This window comes from Rhinatrema bivittatum, chromosome 5 (genome assembly GCF_901001135.1).
Source record: "Rhinatrema bivittatum chromosome 5, aRhiBiv1.1, whole genome shotgun sequence".
Lineage (NCBI taxonomy): Eukaryota > Metazoa > Chordata > Amphibia > Gymnophiona > Rhinatrematidae > Rhinatrema > Rhinatrema bivittatum.
Window position 1 is genome coordinate 221,003,944 of NC_042619.1, and position 18,167 is coordinate 221,022,110.

At 48.3% G+C, this 18,167-nt stretch overlaps 1 protein-coding gene across 3 annotated transcripts in view; it reads left to right on the top strand.

Moving 5' to 3' along the window:
• TXLNG (taxilin gamma) overlaps positions 1 to 18,167 on the top strand; it is a 137,159-nt gene that overhangs the window by 73,592 nt on the left and 45,400 nt on the right. For all 3 annotated transcript variants that reach the window (XM_029603290.1, XM_029603291.1, XM_029603292.1), the window contains exon 7: positions 7,916 to 7,990. In XM_029603290.1, coding sequence (XP_029459150.1) covers positions 7,916 to 7,990 — 75 coding nt within the window. The remainder of the gene's footprint in view (positions 1 to 7,915; positions 7,991 to 18,167) is intronic.

An 18,167-nucleotide genomic window follows, 5' to 3' on the forward strand; every position in this document is an offset into this window, starting at 1 on the left:
TCTTTTTTTGGCAACTGTTGGATTTGGTGGCACCAGCCTGCGGGATACTGCCTGGTGGCTGGGTGCAGTGGTAAATGACTCTGCTTACTGTAGCTATCCCAGGACGCTAGAAGAGTGCGCAGGTTCCTGGGCTTTCCTGAACATACCCAGATCAGTCCAGACAAGTGGTTTATGCATCCCTACCAGCAAATGGGGGCAGAGAACAAAAACTTTGAGACACTGCTACATAACAGAGTGCGACCTGCAGTCCCTCAGTATTTTTGTCTCCAGCAGATGGTTGAGGTGCAAACCTGCAGTCTTGACTGACCTGGAGATTTGGAGCTGCTCCTCGAGGTGCCAGGTTTCTTGGTGGGCCATCCCTCAGGTTGAGCCTGGCGAACAGGGGGGGCTTGGATAACCCTGGCTGTGGCAGCCTGCTGATTCTGGGGCCCCTGACAGCCAGGGGACTGGCTCCCTCTTCGTGGCCCGAACTCCCCTCCTGTCTGCTGCTTGCTCTCTAGAAAAGTATCCCCTTTGGGGTTTTTCTTGCCTTTTTGTCTTTTCGGTAAAGTTTTGTTAAATTAAAATATATATTTTTTTAAACAAAGAGGATAGAAGAGGGGAGAGTTGGCCTGCGGTGCAGTGCCGGGGGTGGTTGACCTCCATAGGTGTCAGGGTCGCTGAGGGAGTGGGAGTAGTATGTGCTGGAGCGTGATTACTGAGATTTCCCCGGCAAGGAGGAGTTCTTGTTTGTGCACCGCAGCTTTGCTTTGTTTTGGGCAGCCATTTTTGGCGTGCGCGATTTTCCTGTACGTACCCAGATCAGTCCAGACTCCTGGGTTTTGCCTCCCTTCCAGCAGATGGAGACAAAGTTTTACTGACACTGCCATATAATCTAGTGTGCCACCTACAGTCCTTCAGTATTTCTCTGTCTCCAGCAGATGGTAGAGGTGCAAGACCTGCAGTCTGTGCCTGTTTAAAAAAAACAAAACAAAAAGGATTTTAGAGAGACAGGATCCCTCCCAGGAGGGTTGGTAGGTCCTGGTGGGGCCATCCTTCCTGGTCGTGAGGTGGATGAGTAGGGGGTTGGGGACCCTTATTTTGCTTGGTCCTTCGTCGCCAGAGGTTGAAAGCTGGTGGTGCCAGTTTCCTCTCCTCCTGAAGGGTCTGCGGAGCCTACTGCCTTCTTCAGTGCAGGGAAGTGTTTCTTTTACTTTTTCATTCTAATTAAAGTTTAAAAAATTTTTTTTTCAGAAAGCAAATTGTTAGCTTGTTTTCTTTGTTTCTCTATCATTTGATGTTAGATCAGGGCTGTTTGGGGAAGGCTCCATTTTCTGTTTGGCTCTGCGTTTGTGAATTTGCTTTCCCTTCTGGCAACGGACTCTCGCGGGTCTTTCTTAAACGGTCATGCCACACAGCAGCAAGTGTACTGCTTGTAGAGAGTCACACATATGGCTCTCCCGAAATGGCCTCTGCTCCCGCTGCCTCTCTGGGGGAGAGGGCAGTTCGGGGCCGTTCGTGGGGGGGTTTGGAGTGATAGTGCAGCTCTGCCCGTGCTTTAGGAAGCCACAGACCCGTTCCCTGTCAGTGCGGGAACGGCGGCCATTTTGACTTCTTTTGCAGCTGCTACTGCACCTGCGGAAGGGGAGAGAGATGCCCCTCCTCCTCTGTCTCCAGCCGATTGGAGGCCCGGGGGGCCAGAGGGGGTCTTCTGGAGGTGGAAGAAGACCTCCTGGGGGAGGGATCTGATGATTCTTCTGCCTTTTCCACGGAATTTGTGCTATTAATGCATAGGGCTTATTTGGCCTGGAAGGCTGCGGGGCGGCTGGGGTCCAAGCCTACATTTTTGTCTGGTACACGGCCCATGAAGAGATCTCTCGGGGGCAACCAGGGTTCGGCAAGCCTTTGGGGGGGCTTCCAGGGGACCGTGACAATCTCTTTGACGTTTGGTTTCCGTCAGATTCGGCTCCTCCTGATGTGCTTCCTTCCCTGGGGAGGCAGGATTCGGAGGACGGTCAGGGAGATGGCCCACATGTGCAAGGGGGAATCCCAAGGTGGTGTGCTTGTTCCATAGGGAGGAGTTGGGACCTCTGATTTCCTGGGTTCTGGATGAATTGGACATCAATAAATCCCAGGTAGAATCCAATTGTGAGGAGGTGGACCCGATCATGGATGGCTTAAGGGGTCCAGCGAAAGCGTTTCCTTTTCATAAATTCATAAGGAAGCTGGTAGACCAGGAGTGGGAGACTCCAGAGACTGGCTTGAAAGTTGGTAGGGCTATGGATAAGTTATATCCTTTGCCTGAGGACATGCTGGATACCTCTGTGTCAGCTGTGACTAAGAAGGCAACTATCCCGGTGGCCGGGGCAATGGCTTTAAAAGATCTGCAGAATAGAAAGCTTGAAGTTCATCTGAAGAATATTTTTGAGGTGTCTGTGCTTGGCATTTGTGCTGCAGTGTGCAGCAGTTTTATGCTTCAGGCTGAGCTGCGCTGGGTACGGCAGTTGCAGGCTGACTGATCCTCGTCTTCCCAGAAGGTGAAGCAGGCGGAGCAGCTGGAAGCCATGGGCGCTGATGCACTGTATAATCTCATAAGGACATCTTCCTGGACCATGGTATCAGCAGTCTCCACCAGGAGACTCCTTTGGTTGCGGAAATGGTCTGCAGATGTCTCGTCTAAATCTCAATTAGGAGCGTTGTCTTTCAAGGGAAAGCTGCTGTTTAGAGAAGATCTGGAGATGATTAAGCATCTGGGAAAGAGCAAGGTTCATAAGTTGATTGAGGACAAGCCTAGAGGGGCCAAAGGTTCCTCTCCTGGATGTTCACGTTTTCAAATGAACAGGTGTTTTCGGCAGGCCCGGTCCTTGGGAGATGACCAGAGACAGGCCTCGGGCAGGCAGCAGTCCTGGAACCAATCCTTTTGTGGCCAGAAGCCAAATAGGGATGGCTCTGGCCAGGGAGGCTCTGGAGCCAAATCCTCAGAATGAAGCGATGCCGGTCCACTCCTCCATCCCGGCTGTAGGGGGTCGGTTGACTCTCTTTTATGAGGAGTGGGCCAAAATCACTATGGACTAGTGGGTCTTATGCTTTAGAGTTTGCTTGTCCGCTAAGGGACCTGTTCATGTTTTCCCCTTGCACCTCTGTGGAGAAGAAACGGGTGGTGCAGCAGACCCTCGACAGTCTACAGAAGGTTGGATCCATTGTTCCCATGCCCTTGGAGGAAAGGGTCGTTACTCCATCTATTTTGCGGTTCTGAAAAAGGAAGGAACTTCTTGTCCAATCCTGGATTTGAGAAAAGTGAACAGGGCTCTCAAGGTTCCTCGTTTTTCGTATGAAAACTCTCTGAACAGTCATTGCAGTGGTGCGCAAGGGGGAGTTCTTGGAGTCCCTGCACCTTACTGAGGCATACTTCCACATAGGCATTCGGTTTGACCATCATAAGAACATAAGAAATTGCCATGCTGGGACAGACCAAGGGTCCATCAAGCCCAGCATCCTGTTTCCAACAGAGGCCAAAAACCAGGCCACAAGAACCTGGCAATTACCCAAACACTAAGAAGAACCCATGCTACTGATGCAATTAATAGCAGTGGCTTTTCCCTAAGTATAATTGATTAATAGCCATTAATGGACTTCTCCTCCAAGAACTTATCCAAACCTTTTTTGAACCCAGCTACACTAACTGCACTAACTACCTTCTCTGGCAACCAATTCCAGAGCTTTATTGTGCGTTGAGTGAAAGAATTTTCTCCGATTAGTCTTAAATGTGTTACTTGCTAACTTCATGGAATGCCCCCTAGTCCTTCTATTATTCGAAAGTGTAAATAACCGAGTCACATCTACTCGTTCAAGACCTCTCATGATCTTAAAGACCTCTATCATATCCCCCCCTCAGCCGTCTCTTCTCCAAGCTGAGCAGCCCTAACCTCTTCAGCCTTTCCTTATAGGGGAGCTGTTCCATCCCCTTTATCATTTTGGTTGCCCTTTGGTTTCTGAAGATCAAGATCCTCTGAATGCATTTTCAATTTTGTGCCCTGCCTTTCGGGCTGGCGATGGCTCCCAGGACCTTCATCAAAAGTGGTGGTGATGGCAGCAGCCCTCAGGATGGAGGGAGTACTGGTGCACCCTTATCTGGACGACTGGCTCATTTGGGGGAAGTCGGAAGCCTTATGCAGACAAGCAGTGGATCTTGTTCTCCACAGCTTACGGTTGCTTGATTGGGTTGTGAATTAGTCCAAGAGTCATCTCGTCCCGTCTCAGGTAGTGGAATTTTTGGGGGCGCGCTTCGATACCAAGCTAGGAAAAGTTTTCCTTACAGAAGAGCATATTGTTGAGTTGTAGTCGCAAGTTTGCAGATTACTGGAGAGCCAAGTGCCCAGGATCTGGGATTACTTACAGGTTCTCAGCTCCATGGTGTCCATGTAGGAACTTGTGTTTTGGGCCTTTGCACATATGAGGTCTCTTCAGGCGGCGTTACTTTCCTGGTGGGATCCGTTGTCTGAGCAGTTTCAGCTTCCACTGACAGATTTAGCCAGGTCCAGTCTCTACTGGTGGCTTGGTCAGGATTACTTCTGTTGAGGTGTGGACTTAAAAGTTCTTGACTGGGGGTGGGTCTGGCCACGGCTGCTTGAACTTTCTCGAAGGTGATGGTGGTGGTAGCGGCAGCCTTGAGGAGGGAAGAGAGTGTTGGTTCACCCATACCTGGACAATTGGCTCATCTGGGCGAAAACGGAAGAGGAGTGCGCTCGTTCGGTGCAGCGAGTGTGGCATCTCCTAAACTTGTTGGGATGAGTGATCAATGTGGCAAAGAGCCACCTGGTTCCATCTCAATCTCTGGAGTTACCTAGGGGCCCATTTCGATACCCAGAGGGGCAAGGTATATCTGACAGCGGACAGATTGGCGAAGTTGCAGGAGCAAGTTTCTCAACTTCTACGTCTCCCAATTCCGAGGGTCTGGGATTACCTGCAGGTCCTGGGTTCCATGGCCTTGATGTTGGACCTGGTTCTGTGGGCCTTTGCTCATATGCAGCCGCTGCAGAGGGCATTGTTGTCCCGGTGGGATCCGAGGTCTGAGAAGTATTTGTCCCCTTGCCTCTGCTGAAGGATGCCAAGTCCTGCCTGGCATGGTGGCTGTTGAACAATTTCAAAAGAGGAGTGGACCTCGAAGTTCCAAATTGGGTTGTGCTGACCACAGATGCCAGTCTCAAAGGCCTGGGGAGCAGTGTGCCTGGGACATTCGGCCCAGGATCTCTGGTCAGTGGCGGTCCATCAATCGTCTGGAAACGAGAGCGGTGCGCAGAGCTCTGGATGTATCTCTGCCTCTGATCCAGGATCAAATGGTTCGAGTGTTTTTGGACAATGCGACGACAGTGGCTTACATCAACCACCAAAGAGGAACAAGGAGTCATGCTATGGCTTGGGAAGCTCAGCTGCTGTTTGTGTGGGTGGAACGTCATCTCGAGGGGATTGCAGCCTCTCACATAGCAAGAATGGACAACGTGCAGGCGGATTTCTTAAGCCGGCAGCAACTGGATCCCAGGGAGTGGGAGCTGTCCCTGGAGGCCTGGAATCGCATTTGTGCCAGATGGGGAATGCCTCAGCTGGATCTTATGGCAATGAAGGCCAACACGAAGACATCAAGATTCTTCAGTCGCAGAAGAGAAATCTATTCAGTGGGACTAGGTGCTCTAGTGTGCCCATGGCCGACGGGGGTTCTTCTGTAGTGTTTCCTCTGTGGCCACTCATAGGGCGAGTGCTGTGTTGGGTAGAAACACAACCAGGGTCAGTGGCGCCGAAGTGGCAGTGACATCCGTGGTTCGCGGATTTGGTGCATCTGTCTGTGGACGGTCCTCTGCAATTGGCTCACCTGCAGGGGTTGCTGCTGCAAGGTCCCATATCTTCGAATCGAGAGGATTGCTTTTATTCAATAAACATACACACGGTTAATGCGACTCCAACATTGCTCTATGCTTCAACAGCAAGAGGAAACGTGGAAAAAAGGATTTGCATCCACATAAAAGTAGGGGAGTAGCTTGCTTGTTACGGCAGTTACTACCCCAAACAAAAAATGCCTGATACTTTACTTTCAATGCATATCCAGCATAGCTCTCTGCTTCAACGGCAGGGGGAATGAAGAAAAGATGTTTTATATTCAGACACATACCAACAAGGACTGAATTACATAGTCTGGGTAAAACAAATAAGCATGGGTGTAGCTTGCAGCGTGGTCCTTGCTTCATACTTTCACCAAGCATTACCAATTGGATTTTCGGGCGCCAGAGGATGCAACTTTCAGTGAAAGTGTGTTGAAAGCAGGTCTTTCAAGGTCCCGCCCGGAATAGGGTTTCCTTGGTACATCCCACTTTTCTGGACTGATCTGGGTATGTTCAGGAAAGGAAAATTGGTTCTTACCTGCTAATTTTCGTTCCTGTATCAGTCCAGAGACACGCCCAGATGCTATTGCCTAAAGATTTTCCTGGTACTTATCTGCTCGGTATTGAAGTTTTCCTTACCCATTACATCAGTTAGTTGGTTGAGTTAAAAGCAATTGACAGGCTGGAGTTTTGTAGGTCTCCAGTTCAGGGGAATCCAACCCTGTATTTTTTAGTTCGCCCTGGGATAGGGGAATGGTCTCTAATCTTGGCTTGGGTACTGGTCAATACTGAGGGACTGCAGGTGGCACTCTCGGTTATGTAGCAGTGCCTCAAAGTTTTTGTTCTCTGCCTGCATCTGCTGATAGGGATGCATAAACCACTTATCTGGATTGATCTGTGGTATTGTTTAACATTTAATCACCCCCTCTATTAATTTATTAATGAAACGTTTTATGTTCAAATAGTTGTCCTTTAATATCGTATTATTTATATTTTATCTTGTATCTACTTTTGACATATTATTTTTGTTTAATTCATTAGGTGTATCATTGTGAACTGCCTAGATGGATTGTTACAAACTTTATTAGCGGTATATAAAAACTTTAAAATAAATATTACAGGAACGAAAATTCAGTAAGAAACAATTTTCATTTCTTGTTGTGACATGTGCACTATGATGGTGCTGGGTTGTCAGATGCAGGATGTCCTGCCTGATATATTTTTTTTAAGGCAAATGCCATCCAGCTCGTATGGGTAAGTGGCTGCATTTTCAGTCTTCTGAACTCCTTTAGATTATCACTTAGAAACTCTGTACAAGAAGTAACAAACAGTATTCCACCCACTACAGCAGTACGGTTCAGGTATATGTAGTGGGATCTTGTCTTTTTCTTCCCATTTTTCTCTTCGAAATAGAACACTGGTGTTGCCAAGTCTGGAAATGTCTCGCCTTCCCTCTCATTAATAGTTTGATGTACATTCCAGCTACAAAGAGGTGTTTAAATTCTGATCTTTTGAAATAGAGATGAGGGACAAGGTGTGTGTTAGAGCTGAGCATCAGTGCACATGAAAGATGGGCCATGAAATTTTAAAAACAAAACATTTTTTAAAACCCACGGTTTTTTTTTTTAATTTGCCCTCCTCTGCTGCCCCTACCTCCAATTTTCCTTTTTTTTTTTTTTTTTTTTTTTTTTTTTTGGACACCCGCAGCTCATGCAATGGAGGAGCACATTAATTTCCCAAGTAAACCCTCTTGTGCACCATTCCAAATTCAGTCTAGCTTTTCTTACGCTCATGTTGGGCTCAAGCACTCTGCCTGTCACGATGTTCTTTTTTTCATTCAGGTTTTTTAATTCGTAGGTCACTCCTAGATTTAAACCAGTAGGAGAGGGATGGAAAACCAGCTGCATGTTGTGATCCCTGTGCAAAATGTTAGCTTTAATATGAGCTTTGTGGCAGACCTCCCCCCACTGTGATCATTCCTTTTTATAAAGCCTCAATATAAACAGAAATGATGTGACGTAAAGATTTTTTAAATCTTTTTTCCCTCCCCCCAACCCCACTAGCTGCTGAATGAAGCTACAGAATCACGACATAAATGTGAGCAGATGACGCAGCAGGAAGCCCAGCTAAAGCAGCAGGTACAGAATGACCAGCAGTAATGTAAAGTCATATTACGTATACCTGCGTACAGCTTTCACATGTGCAGAATCTATTCTGTATTGATTGAATTGATATCAGATCTGTGGTATAAGTGGATGTAGGGACTGATCATACATGTGATCTATTTATTTAAAAAAAATTATATCCCATACTATCACCCAATATTCCCTTATATTCTAAAAGAAAGATTAATGTATAAAATTACAAATCAATAAAGCATAAAACAATAATAAACTTATCTTAGAAGATGCTCAATTTTGTACGCAGCTGAGGGAACAGAATGGGCCTTTATCTAGTGGAAAATGATACGGGTGAGGTCACCAAAGGTACAGTTTGGGAGTGCTTTAAAACTGTTGCCAGAGGCCATCTGATAGTTAAGGCTTCTTTTGTGAAAAAGGATCGAGAGAAGAGAAGGGTGGCCCTGATGTTTAAAATTGGGAAATTGGAACTTAGACATAAACGGAACTTAAATCAGAATTTGGGGAGGAAATTAGATGAGTTGCGAAGGGAGTTGATTGGTTTGGATGTGAAGAAAATTCTTTCAATTAGATAAAATTTGCCAAGAACATTTTGAGGGGGATAATAAAGACAGCTGGCTTCTAGCAAGGTCCCTTAAGGCTCGGGTCATGCAAAATCAGATTTTGAAAATTAAAGATAGGCAAGGCCAAATAGTCATGGTTAAAGAGCTTATTCGAGCTCGATTCTCCCAATTTTATGAGGAACTATACCAATCTCGTCAAGATATCACACAAATCAATATTGATGCCTATTTAGAGGGGGTAAGTTTTCCCAGGGTTGACGCCGGTAGTTTGGATAGTCTGAATAAAAGTATATCTGGGGAGGAAGTAGTGGATGCGATCCGGGAATTGAAGCTGGGCAAGTCACTGGGACTTGATGGCTTCACAGCAGGATTTTACAAACAGTTAGTGGTAGCCCAACCAATGGCTGCAGTGTTTAATGAACTACTGACTGATGGTAACATCGCCCAAGACGCTAACAGTGTAGGAATCACACTGCTTCTCAAACCAGGGAGAGATGCTACCTTGTGCGGATCTTATAGGCCCATTTCCCTTTTGAATCTAGACTTAAAAATTTTGGCAAAGCGATTGAGCAGATTGGCAAGGCAGCTGACACACCCAGATCAAACAGGGTTTATTCCCTTAGCTAATACCTCGGATTCACCCAGATCAAACAGCTAATACCTCGGATACACCCAGATCAAACAGGGTTTATACCCTTAGCTAATACCTCGGATTCACCACAACAAACGCTTATGAACTCTTAACACACATCAAATAACTGTCCTTATATTTAAGTTACTTATGCTCTGCCTTCTTCTTACCCCAGTTCTTCACCCCTGTTTTATTGTAACTTTTTGCTTCTATTTTGCTTCTTTACTATGTTAATGTTTAAGGTTATTATACCCTAGTTTCTGGTAAACCGACATGATATGACACTGTCATGAATGCTGGTATATTAAAAAGCACCAAATAAATAAATAAATAAATTCCAGGAAGATTAGCCACTGATAATGTGAGACATGTTGTTAATTTGCTGTGGTGGGCCAGAGAATCTCAGATCCCTCTAGGGCTACTCACGATTGACGCTGAGAAAGCATTTGATCTTGTACATTGGGAATACCTGTTTACAGTGCTTCAGTGTAGGAGAGAATTTTATCACATGTATCAGAAAATTATATTTTAACCCAAGTGCATGTATCAAGGTCAATGGGGGGTTACTGTCCAACCTTTCCAATCGGAAGAGGTACCAGACAAGGGTGTCCCCTTTCCCCACTGTTCGCTTTATATCTAGAGCCCCTGGCGATCAAACTCCGGGGGGGAAAAAGCAGATATTCAAGGCATCTGTCCGTTTGCAGATGACGTTTTGTTCACTGTGGCGAACCCTGTCGATTCCTTACCATCTCTTATGGCAGAGCTTACACAATTTGGCAATATATCTGGGTACCAGTTAAATATGGAAAAATCTGAGTTCTTGAATATTACTCTCCCACAGGAACAAATGGCGGATATTAGAAGTAAATTTCCCTTCAAAATTGCCACTACTGGGGTGAAATACTTAGGTGTTACGGTGGGGGATAAGTTGGATGACTTATTTAAGCTCAATTATGAGAAGATACGGGGGTCGATACAGAAGGATTATCAAGCATGGGATAAGATGCCATTCTCATGGTTGGGGCCGATCTCCGTTGTGAAAATGAACATACTCCCCAGATTAAGTTATTTATTTCAAACCCTGCCTATTTTTATCTCGGAAGATAGGCTTTTCCAATGGCAGTGCAAACTGTTCCACTATATTTGGAAAAAACGGCCCCGCAGGGTGAGTAGAACAGTCCTGCTGTACCCCAAGAAGAGAGGGGGATTGGGGGTCCCTTGCCTCCAGAGATATTATCTAGGGGCGCAGTTAAGGGCAGTTATTATTTGGCACCTTAGAGGACAAGAAAAAAGATGGGTGGGACTGGAAGCTGCTTGCTGGAGATGGGATCACTGGCCTCCTTAGTGTGGCTACCAAAAAACAGCCGTAAACTGACGGGGTTGGTACCTTCGGTAGCCCTGACTTTGAGGCTCTGGGACAAATGGAAGGCAACCTTAGTGGTTCAGAGGAATTATTTTTATAGCACACCCATATTTCTCAATACCAGTTTCACTCCAGGATGTTCCATAATACGGGAAAGGCAGACAGACAAGGGGTGCATGCGCCTTGAGCAAGTGTGGGATGGGACTAATTTCAAAAAGTTTGAGGAGGTGGCGATCGAGTTCAATCTAGATAGGAACAGATGCTTATTTCTACCTCCAATTGGGGCAATTTATATCCAGAAAGGAAGTGAAACTGGATCTACTCAAAGGCAAGACATTGTTTGAAGGGTTTTGTGAGAAGGCGCAATTTGTGACGAAGGTGATCTCCAAAATATATAACATGTTATTCCTAGACCCAGTTCATCCCCCTGCATATGTGAAATCCTGGGAAAAGGATCTTCAGCGAACTATAGAGGCTAATGAATGGGATGTCTAGTATATCAACATTCAGAAACATTCCATCTCGGTTGGTATTATCAAACAAGGCTATAAACTTCTATCTAGAGAGCAATTCTAGTAGGGGGAAGTTGCTAAATTTTCCGCATCTGCGAGTCCAAAGTGTTGGAGGGGGTGTGGTTTTGATGGAACCTTTTTCCGTATGTGGTGGGAGTGCCCTAAAGGGACTAAATTTTGGGAGGAGATAAAAAATCTGATTATTTTTATTTTAGTTATTTATTTATTTAAAATCTTTTCTATACCGTCGTTAAGCGGGTGCCATCACAACGGTTCACAATAAGGCACAAAAACCATGTTGCATAAAGTGTCTGGAATTCTACCTCTTACACAGGTGCCATCAAAAATACTGTACTACCACTATGGTGGACACAAGGATTGATTTTGACCCGGCTTCTGTATTACTGGAGCTTTCTCCCTCGAATATAAGCACTCCAATTCCTTTTTTGGGCCAACAGGTGCTGATAGTGGCGAGGGGGGCTCTAGCCTATTCCTGGAAGGAACCGCAGCTCCCATCATTGCACAAAGTGACCCAAAGATTGCAGAATGTATATTTTTTAAACAGACTCATGGCAATATGATATAAATGGTTGCAAAAATTTGAGAAACTGTGGCAACCCTTTCTTCAATGGCAGACTCTCGACCCACAGACCGTGGAGGTGCCTGCAGCAGTTTAGAAACAATTACTCCTCCACATTAACCCACTTGAGTAGAAAAATATAGCATAAGGGAGGGAGGGGGGAGGGGGCTGGCGAGACATGGGGTGGTGAATTACAAAAATAACAGGGAACAGTATTCTAAAGAAGAGAGAAAGTCTATAACAAATGTATTATCCAGACACTCATAGTAGATATTTTATTTTATTACTGTACCAGTGCTATTCATGATAACTATTCATGTTTACGATGGGGAAAGTTATGATATGTTTGTCTGATATAGTCATACGGCTGTTTGGTATTGTTTCATACTGTTCAATAAAAAACTATTACCGTATTTTCGCTCCATAAGACGCACCTGACCATAAGACGCACCTAGGATTCAGATGGGGAAAATTAAAAAAAAAAAAAATTGTGCTAACCGGCTCTGCGTCTGGGCGTCTTATGGAGCAAATTAGGGGAGAGCCATAGCTTTTTTTTTTCTCCCATTTTGTTTTGGGTCTGGGGAGGGCCATTTCGGTCCACTCCCCAGATCAGAAAACTTTTCTTCTCTGGGAACCCCCTCCCCCCCAAAAAAAACCCCCATCCCAACCCTTTAAATTAACAACCCCCACCCTCCTGACCCCCCAGACCTGCCGACTTAATTTCCTACAACCCCCCCACCCCCCTGACCCCCCCAAGACCTGCCGACTTAATTTCCTACAAACCCCCCACCCTCCTGACCTGCCGACTTAATTTCCTACAACCCCCCACCCTCCTGACCCCCCCAAGACCTGCCGACTTAATTTCCTACAACCCCCCACCCTCCTGACCCCCCCAAGACCTGCCAAACGTCCCTGGTGGTCCAGCGGGGGTCCAGGAGCGGTGTCCTGGGCTTGGGCCGTTGGCTGCCAGTAATCAAAATGGCGCCGACAGCCCTTTGCCCTCACTATGTCACTGAGACCGACCAATAGCAGCGGTCGGTCCCAGTGACATAGTGAAGGCAAAGGGCCGTCGGCGCCATTTTGTTTACTGGCAGCCGACAGCTCACGCCCAGGAGATCGTTCCCGGACGCTCCTGGACCCCCGCTGGACCACCAGGGACGTTTGGCAGGTCTGGGGGGGGTCAGGAGGGTGGGGGGTTGTAGGAAATTAAGTCGGCAGGTCTTGGGGGAGTCGGGGGGGGGGGGGGGTTTGTTAGATTTTTGTTTGGTTTTTTTTTTATATTCGCTCCATAAGACGCACATACATTTTCCCCCCACTTTTGGGGGAAAAAAAGTGCGTCTTATGGAGCGAAAAATACTGTAATTACAAAACAAAAACCCGATAATAAACCTAGCAGCATTAGAAATGTAATAAAGCAAGCATTACAATTATAAATATTCACTTCCCTGTACGTACCCGGATCAGTCCAGACTGTGGGTTGAGCCTCCTTTCCAGCAGGTGGAGACAGACTAAAACTGAAAGGATATCCTATATGAGGACAGAGCCTATCCTATACCCTCCAGTATTTGTCTGTCTCCAGCAGGTGTAGCAGCTCACCCTTCATTCTCTGCTTTAGGCTGGTCAGCTTTTTCCTTCTTCTTTTCCTTACGGATCAAGCAAGTACTTATTCCTTAGGGATTTTGTGTTTTTTTTTCTTCCTGTGAAAATAAAATTGGAAAGTTAGAAAGTCTGCAGAATTTTTCTTCAGGAGACTGGCGCTTGCCGGACTCAGGGGGGCTTGGCCCCTTGTGTGCAGTGCATAGCCTGTGTCCGTTATCGCTTCCAGGTGTGGGGACCGAGTCTGTCCAGGTCTCATCTTCCCCCCCCCCCCCCCCCCGGCTGCTGAAGGGTCTTAATTTAAACTGCTGTGCTCAGTTAAAAAAAAAAAAAAAAAAGTTTCCAGAGACACAGAAACAGGTTAAGTTTAAAAGTATTTCCAGTACTTTTAATACTTACCTACAGCAGCAGACCAATATTATTTCACTTTGTTCCTCACCTGGGCTTGAACCGGCAGCCAGACAGGCAGGAGTCAGCAGGATACCCCCCTGCTTCACTCCGGGCCTCCAGGCTGTCAATCAAATTTTTTTTCTCTGCAGCTTTTTTTCTTCAGAGCTCCTCTCTCTTTGCCGCGGCAGGCAGCCTGCCTTTTCTCTGCAGCCCCCTTCGAATTTTTTGCGAAGGGGCTTCTTCTCTGCCTCCCTGCTGGGTGGGGAAGGTCCCCCCTCGGCAGGGCAGGTAAATTTAGCCCAGGGATCGACTCCCCAAAGCTTGGCCAGGCCGTTCCCGGGTCAGGAAAACCCGGGAACGGCAGCCATTTTGGATTTTTTATCTGCTCCGTTTTCGGAGCTCCCTGGGGCTGGGGGGCTGATTTTTTTGTAGCTACCCCCCGATTTTAGCCCCCCAGGAGGGGTTCTCTGTCACCCTCTTGCCTCCCCCTCCCCCACCCGGGGTTTCCAGGGCTCGTTTTTTCACTAGTTGTACCCTCCTCCTGCACAGATCCTCTTTAGCTAGCCTGCAGGAGGAGGGGGAAGGTCCTCCCTTTGACCCCCCCCCCCCCCCAAAAACAATGTCTCCGCGCCATTGTCGTTTAGGCCGGCTGCGGAGCCCCCAGGGTTCCTTGGGGCGCGAGTGGTCCCAGGGGTGCCCCCTTCCCCCCCCGGCCTCCCAGTGGCTCCAGTACCCCCGGATCCTGCCGCCAATCCAAATGCGAAGAATACCCTGCCACTCCTAGGGAGGGACGACCCCAGGGTCTTATGGGGCACCCTTACGGCCCTTCTGATATGGACCCGGTCCTGGCGGGAATCAGGGATCCGCCAAGCGCCTTCCCCTTTCCTTCCCCGCACAAGTTGTTGCGCCTGCGGGCATAGCAGGCGGGCCATGCCCTGGACATGCTCCCCCTTCCAGAGGTATTCTTAGCTTTAAAAAAAAAAAAAATTATATTCCCTCCGTGGACTACCTTTGCGGGCACGATACAGGAGGTTTTCCCGGCTTCCAAGCTGCCCAGGTCCGCATGCTCGAGGCTTATGTGAAGCGCAATTTCAATGTTCTGGCGCTGGGGGTGCGTGCGGCTATTTGCAGCAGTCTCATGCTGTGGGCAGGTCTCAGGTGAGTTTAACAGTTGCTCTGCACCCGGGACCTCCCGTGGGCAGAGGCTGCGCATACAACCTCCTCCGCGTCCAGACAACAGTGATGGCCTCGGCGATGTCCGCCAATTGGCTCCTCTGGCTGTGCCATTGGTCGGCCGATCCGTCCTCCAAATCCCGGCGGGGCACGTCGCCTTTCAAAGGTAAGCTGCTCTTTGGCAAGGACCTTGAGAAGCTATGGATTCTTAGGGGAAGGTAAGGTCCATAGCTTCAGGAGGACCATCCGAAATCATCCCATCCCTCTTGTACACATTTTTGAGGCCGGAAACGGTATACCCCACACGAGCAGGGTGACTTCTCCAGGGGTTTTCCTTCTTGCTCGCAGTCTTAGTCGCCGCCTTCTCGTGGGTGCCTTCCCTTTTGCGGGGGCCAGCCCACCCACTCCATCCTTACGCCTGCCACACAACGAAGTTCGCTGGACTCGTTCCTCGGCTGCTTCCTAGGCGGTCACTTTTCCCTGTTTTTTTTTGTGGAATGGGTCACAATCATGTCAGACCAGTGGGTCTTCGACGTTATTAGAGTTGGGTACGCTTTCGCTTTGCTCGAGATTCTCAGGATCCCTTTTTTCTATTTTCCCCGTGCGGTCGGTCCCAGTGACAAGCGGTGGAGCACACCTCTGCCAGGCGTCTGGGTCAGGTGATCCCGGTTCCTGCCAGCGTGCTTGCCGCAGGCCAGTTTTCTATTTTACTGCGTCGTTCCCCAACAGGACAGATATACTTCCGATTTTCGACCTTAAATGAGTCAACTGGGCTTTTAAGATCCCGTTTTTTCCACACGGAAACTTTGCGAGTGGTCCTCATGCTGTTTTCGCCCCGGGGAGTTCCTCGCCTCACTCGCCTTGACTGCAGAGTCTTCCCATTTTCCGATTCATCGCGGCACCGTAGTCTCTTCACGTTCACCGAGACTTTCAGTTCAGGGTCCTTCCTTTGTTTTCGCGACGACACCTCGCACCTCCGCTGAAGTAATGGTGCTGGTGCCGGCAGCTCTCCGCCGGGAAGGTATCAAGCAGGATGGTTGTCCTCACAAATGGGTGACATCGAGGATGGAGCCCAACCACAGAAAACTTCTGTCAAAGTTTCAGGAACTTTGACTGGCCCCTACTGGGCATGCCCAGCACGGCACTAACCCTGCAGCCAGCAGGGGTCTCCCTTCAGTCTTCTTTTTTCCGTGCAGCAGTAGCCACGCGGTCAAAGAGCTCTTAACCACGTTCCTGACAGGAATTCTTCAATTAAATTTCTGAAGAAAATTTGCCCCTCAGGGGTCTCCCTTCTTCAAATTTTTCACTCCGCGGAACTTCGGTAAGTTTTTGCCGTCGTTTGGTCGACTACCGTCGAGTTTGGCCCTCGAGGCCCGTTGGCAGTCGACAGTCCCGCGGCTAAATTTTTGGCCTATGGCCATGGCGTCGGGGTTCCGTCGGTGTCCGGATTGTATCCGAACTATGTCAATCACAGACCCACATAGAGTCTGTGTTTTGTGCTTAGGAAGCGAGCATGATGTCCTGACTTGCACCAAATGTGCCCTGATGACACCAAAAGGTCGCAAAGCCAGAATGGAGAAGATGGGACTCCTTTTCCATGCTCGTACCCCAACGCCATCGATTGCATCAACGTCATCGGAACCGGCACCGTCGAAGTCTCATCATCATCGACAGCCCTCCGGTGACCGTCCGCCATCGACGACTTCACGGCCATCGACTCCTGTCCCTTCCCCTGATCATCGAGGGGATCGGAAGGAGAAACATCGCCATCGTCATAAGTCTCGGCCCGTCGAGGAACCGATGTCATCGGCCTCCGCACTGTCCGAGCCTCCGCCAAAGAAGTCTCGACCAGAAGTGGCACCGTCCACTCCTGTCTCGCAGACACTGAGGCAACCCTCACCCCTCCGGGGTTTGGGAGTCGCGATTCCACCGGTGACGGTGGTCCCTCCGGCTCAGCCTCAGCCTCCCTCTCCCGTCGAGCCGGGTCTCGTTACCCCAGGTCTCCGGGCAGAACTGGACCGGCTGGTCCAGGAGGCCATCGACAAGGTGATACTACGGTTCCAGACTCCTCCGGCACCGAGAGTGGAACCGGTCACCGATCCGATTCCAGCAGCACTGGCACCGCTGCTTGCCCGGATGGAAGCGCTTATGAATGCCCTTCCACTGGCAATACCCGGATCCCCGACAGCCTTCTCATCAGGTGGAGAAACACCGTACCGAATTCCCCCTTCGGGGGTAGTTCCATCGGTGCCTTGTCGTCCCTCGCCACCGATACATTCCTCGGGGGCGATACGCACATCAGCTCCACCGAGGATTCCGATGCCGACACCGGTTCCTTCGATGCCGGCACCGATTCCATCGAGGACATTCTCGATACCCCCGGTGATTCCTTCCAATTTCTCGGAGCCTCAACCGGGGCCTTCAGGTATTCAGCCCCCTCATGGTCCTACAGGTCAACATCCTGATCCTTATGACACCTGGGGTGATGATACCTCTACTGACACGGATGATTTGCCTTCACCACCCTCTCCTGCAGGGAGTAGAAAGTGTTCTCCCCCTGAGGACCTCTCTTTCATAAATTTTGTGAAGGAAATGTCGGAGTTGGTCCCTTTCCAACTTCAATCTGAACAAGATGACAGGCACCAGATGATGGAATTGCTCCAATTCCTGGATGCCCCTAAGGTCATCACCTCTATTCCAATTCATCAGGTTTTTCTAGACCTTCTCAAAAAGAATTGGGAATCTCCTGGATCTATTGCTCCGGTAAACAAAAAAGCTGACTCTACCTATCTCGTACAGTCAGCACCTGGCTTTCAGAAACCACAATTGGACCATCATTCTGTTGTGGTAGAGTCAGCTCAAAAGAAAGCTAAACGACTAAAGCCACATTCTTCCATACCTCCTACTAAGGAAAATAAATTCCTAGATAGTATAGGTAGAAAGGTGTACCAAGGAGCCATGCTGATCTCTAGAATAGCTTCTTATCAGCTGTATATGACTCAATATAATAGGGTCATCCTGAAACAGATGCAGGAGTACTCAGATGCCTTACCAGAACAGTTTCAACCACAGCTTCAATCCCTACTAAATAAAGGATTTGAAGCTGGGAAGCATGAAATAAGAACGGCTTATGACATCTTTGATGCTTCCACTAGACTTTCTGCTACGGCCATCTCTGCCAGACGCTGGGCTTGGCTCAAGTCATCTGACCTTCGTCCAGAAGTTCAGGACAGGCCCTCTGACTTGCCCTGTCTAGGGGATAATTTGTTTGGTGAGCAGATTCAGCAAATTGTTGCTGAACTAAAGGATCATCATGAAACACTTAAACAGCTCTCATCCATTCCTCCTGACTTGCCTTCTAAACAGCCG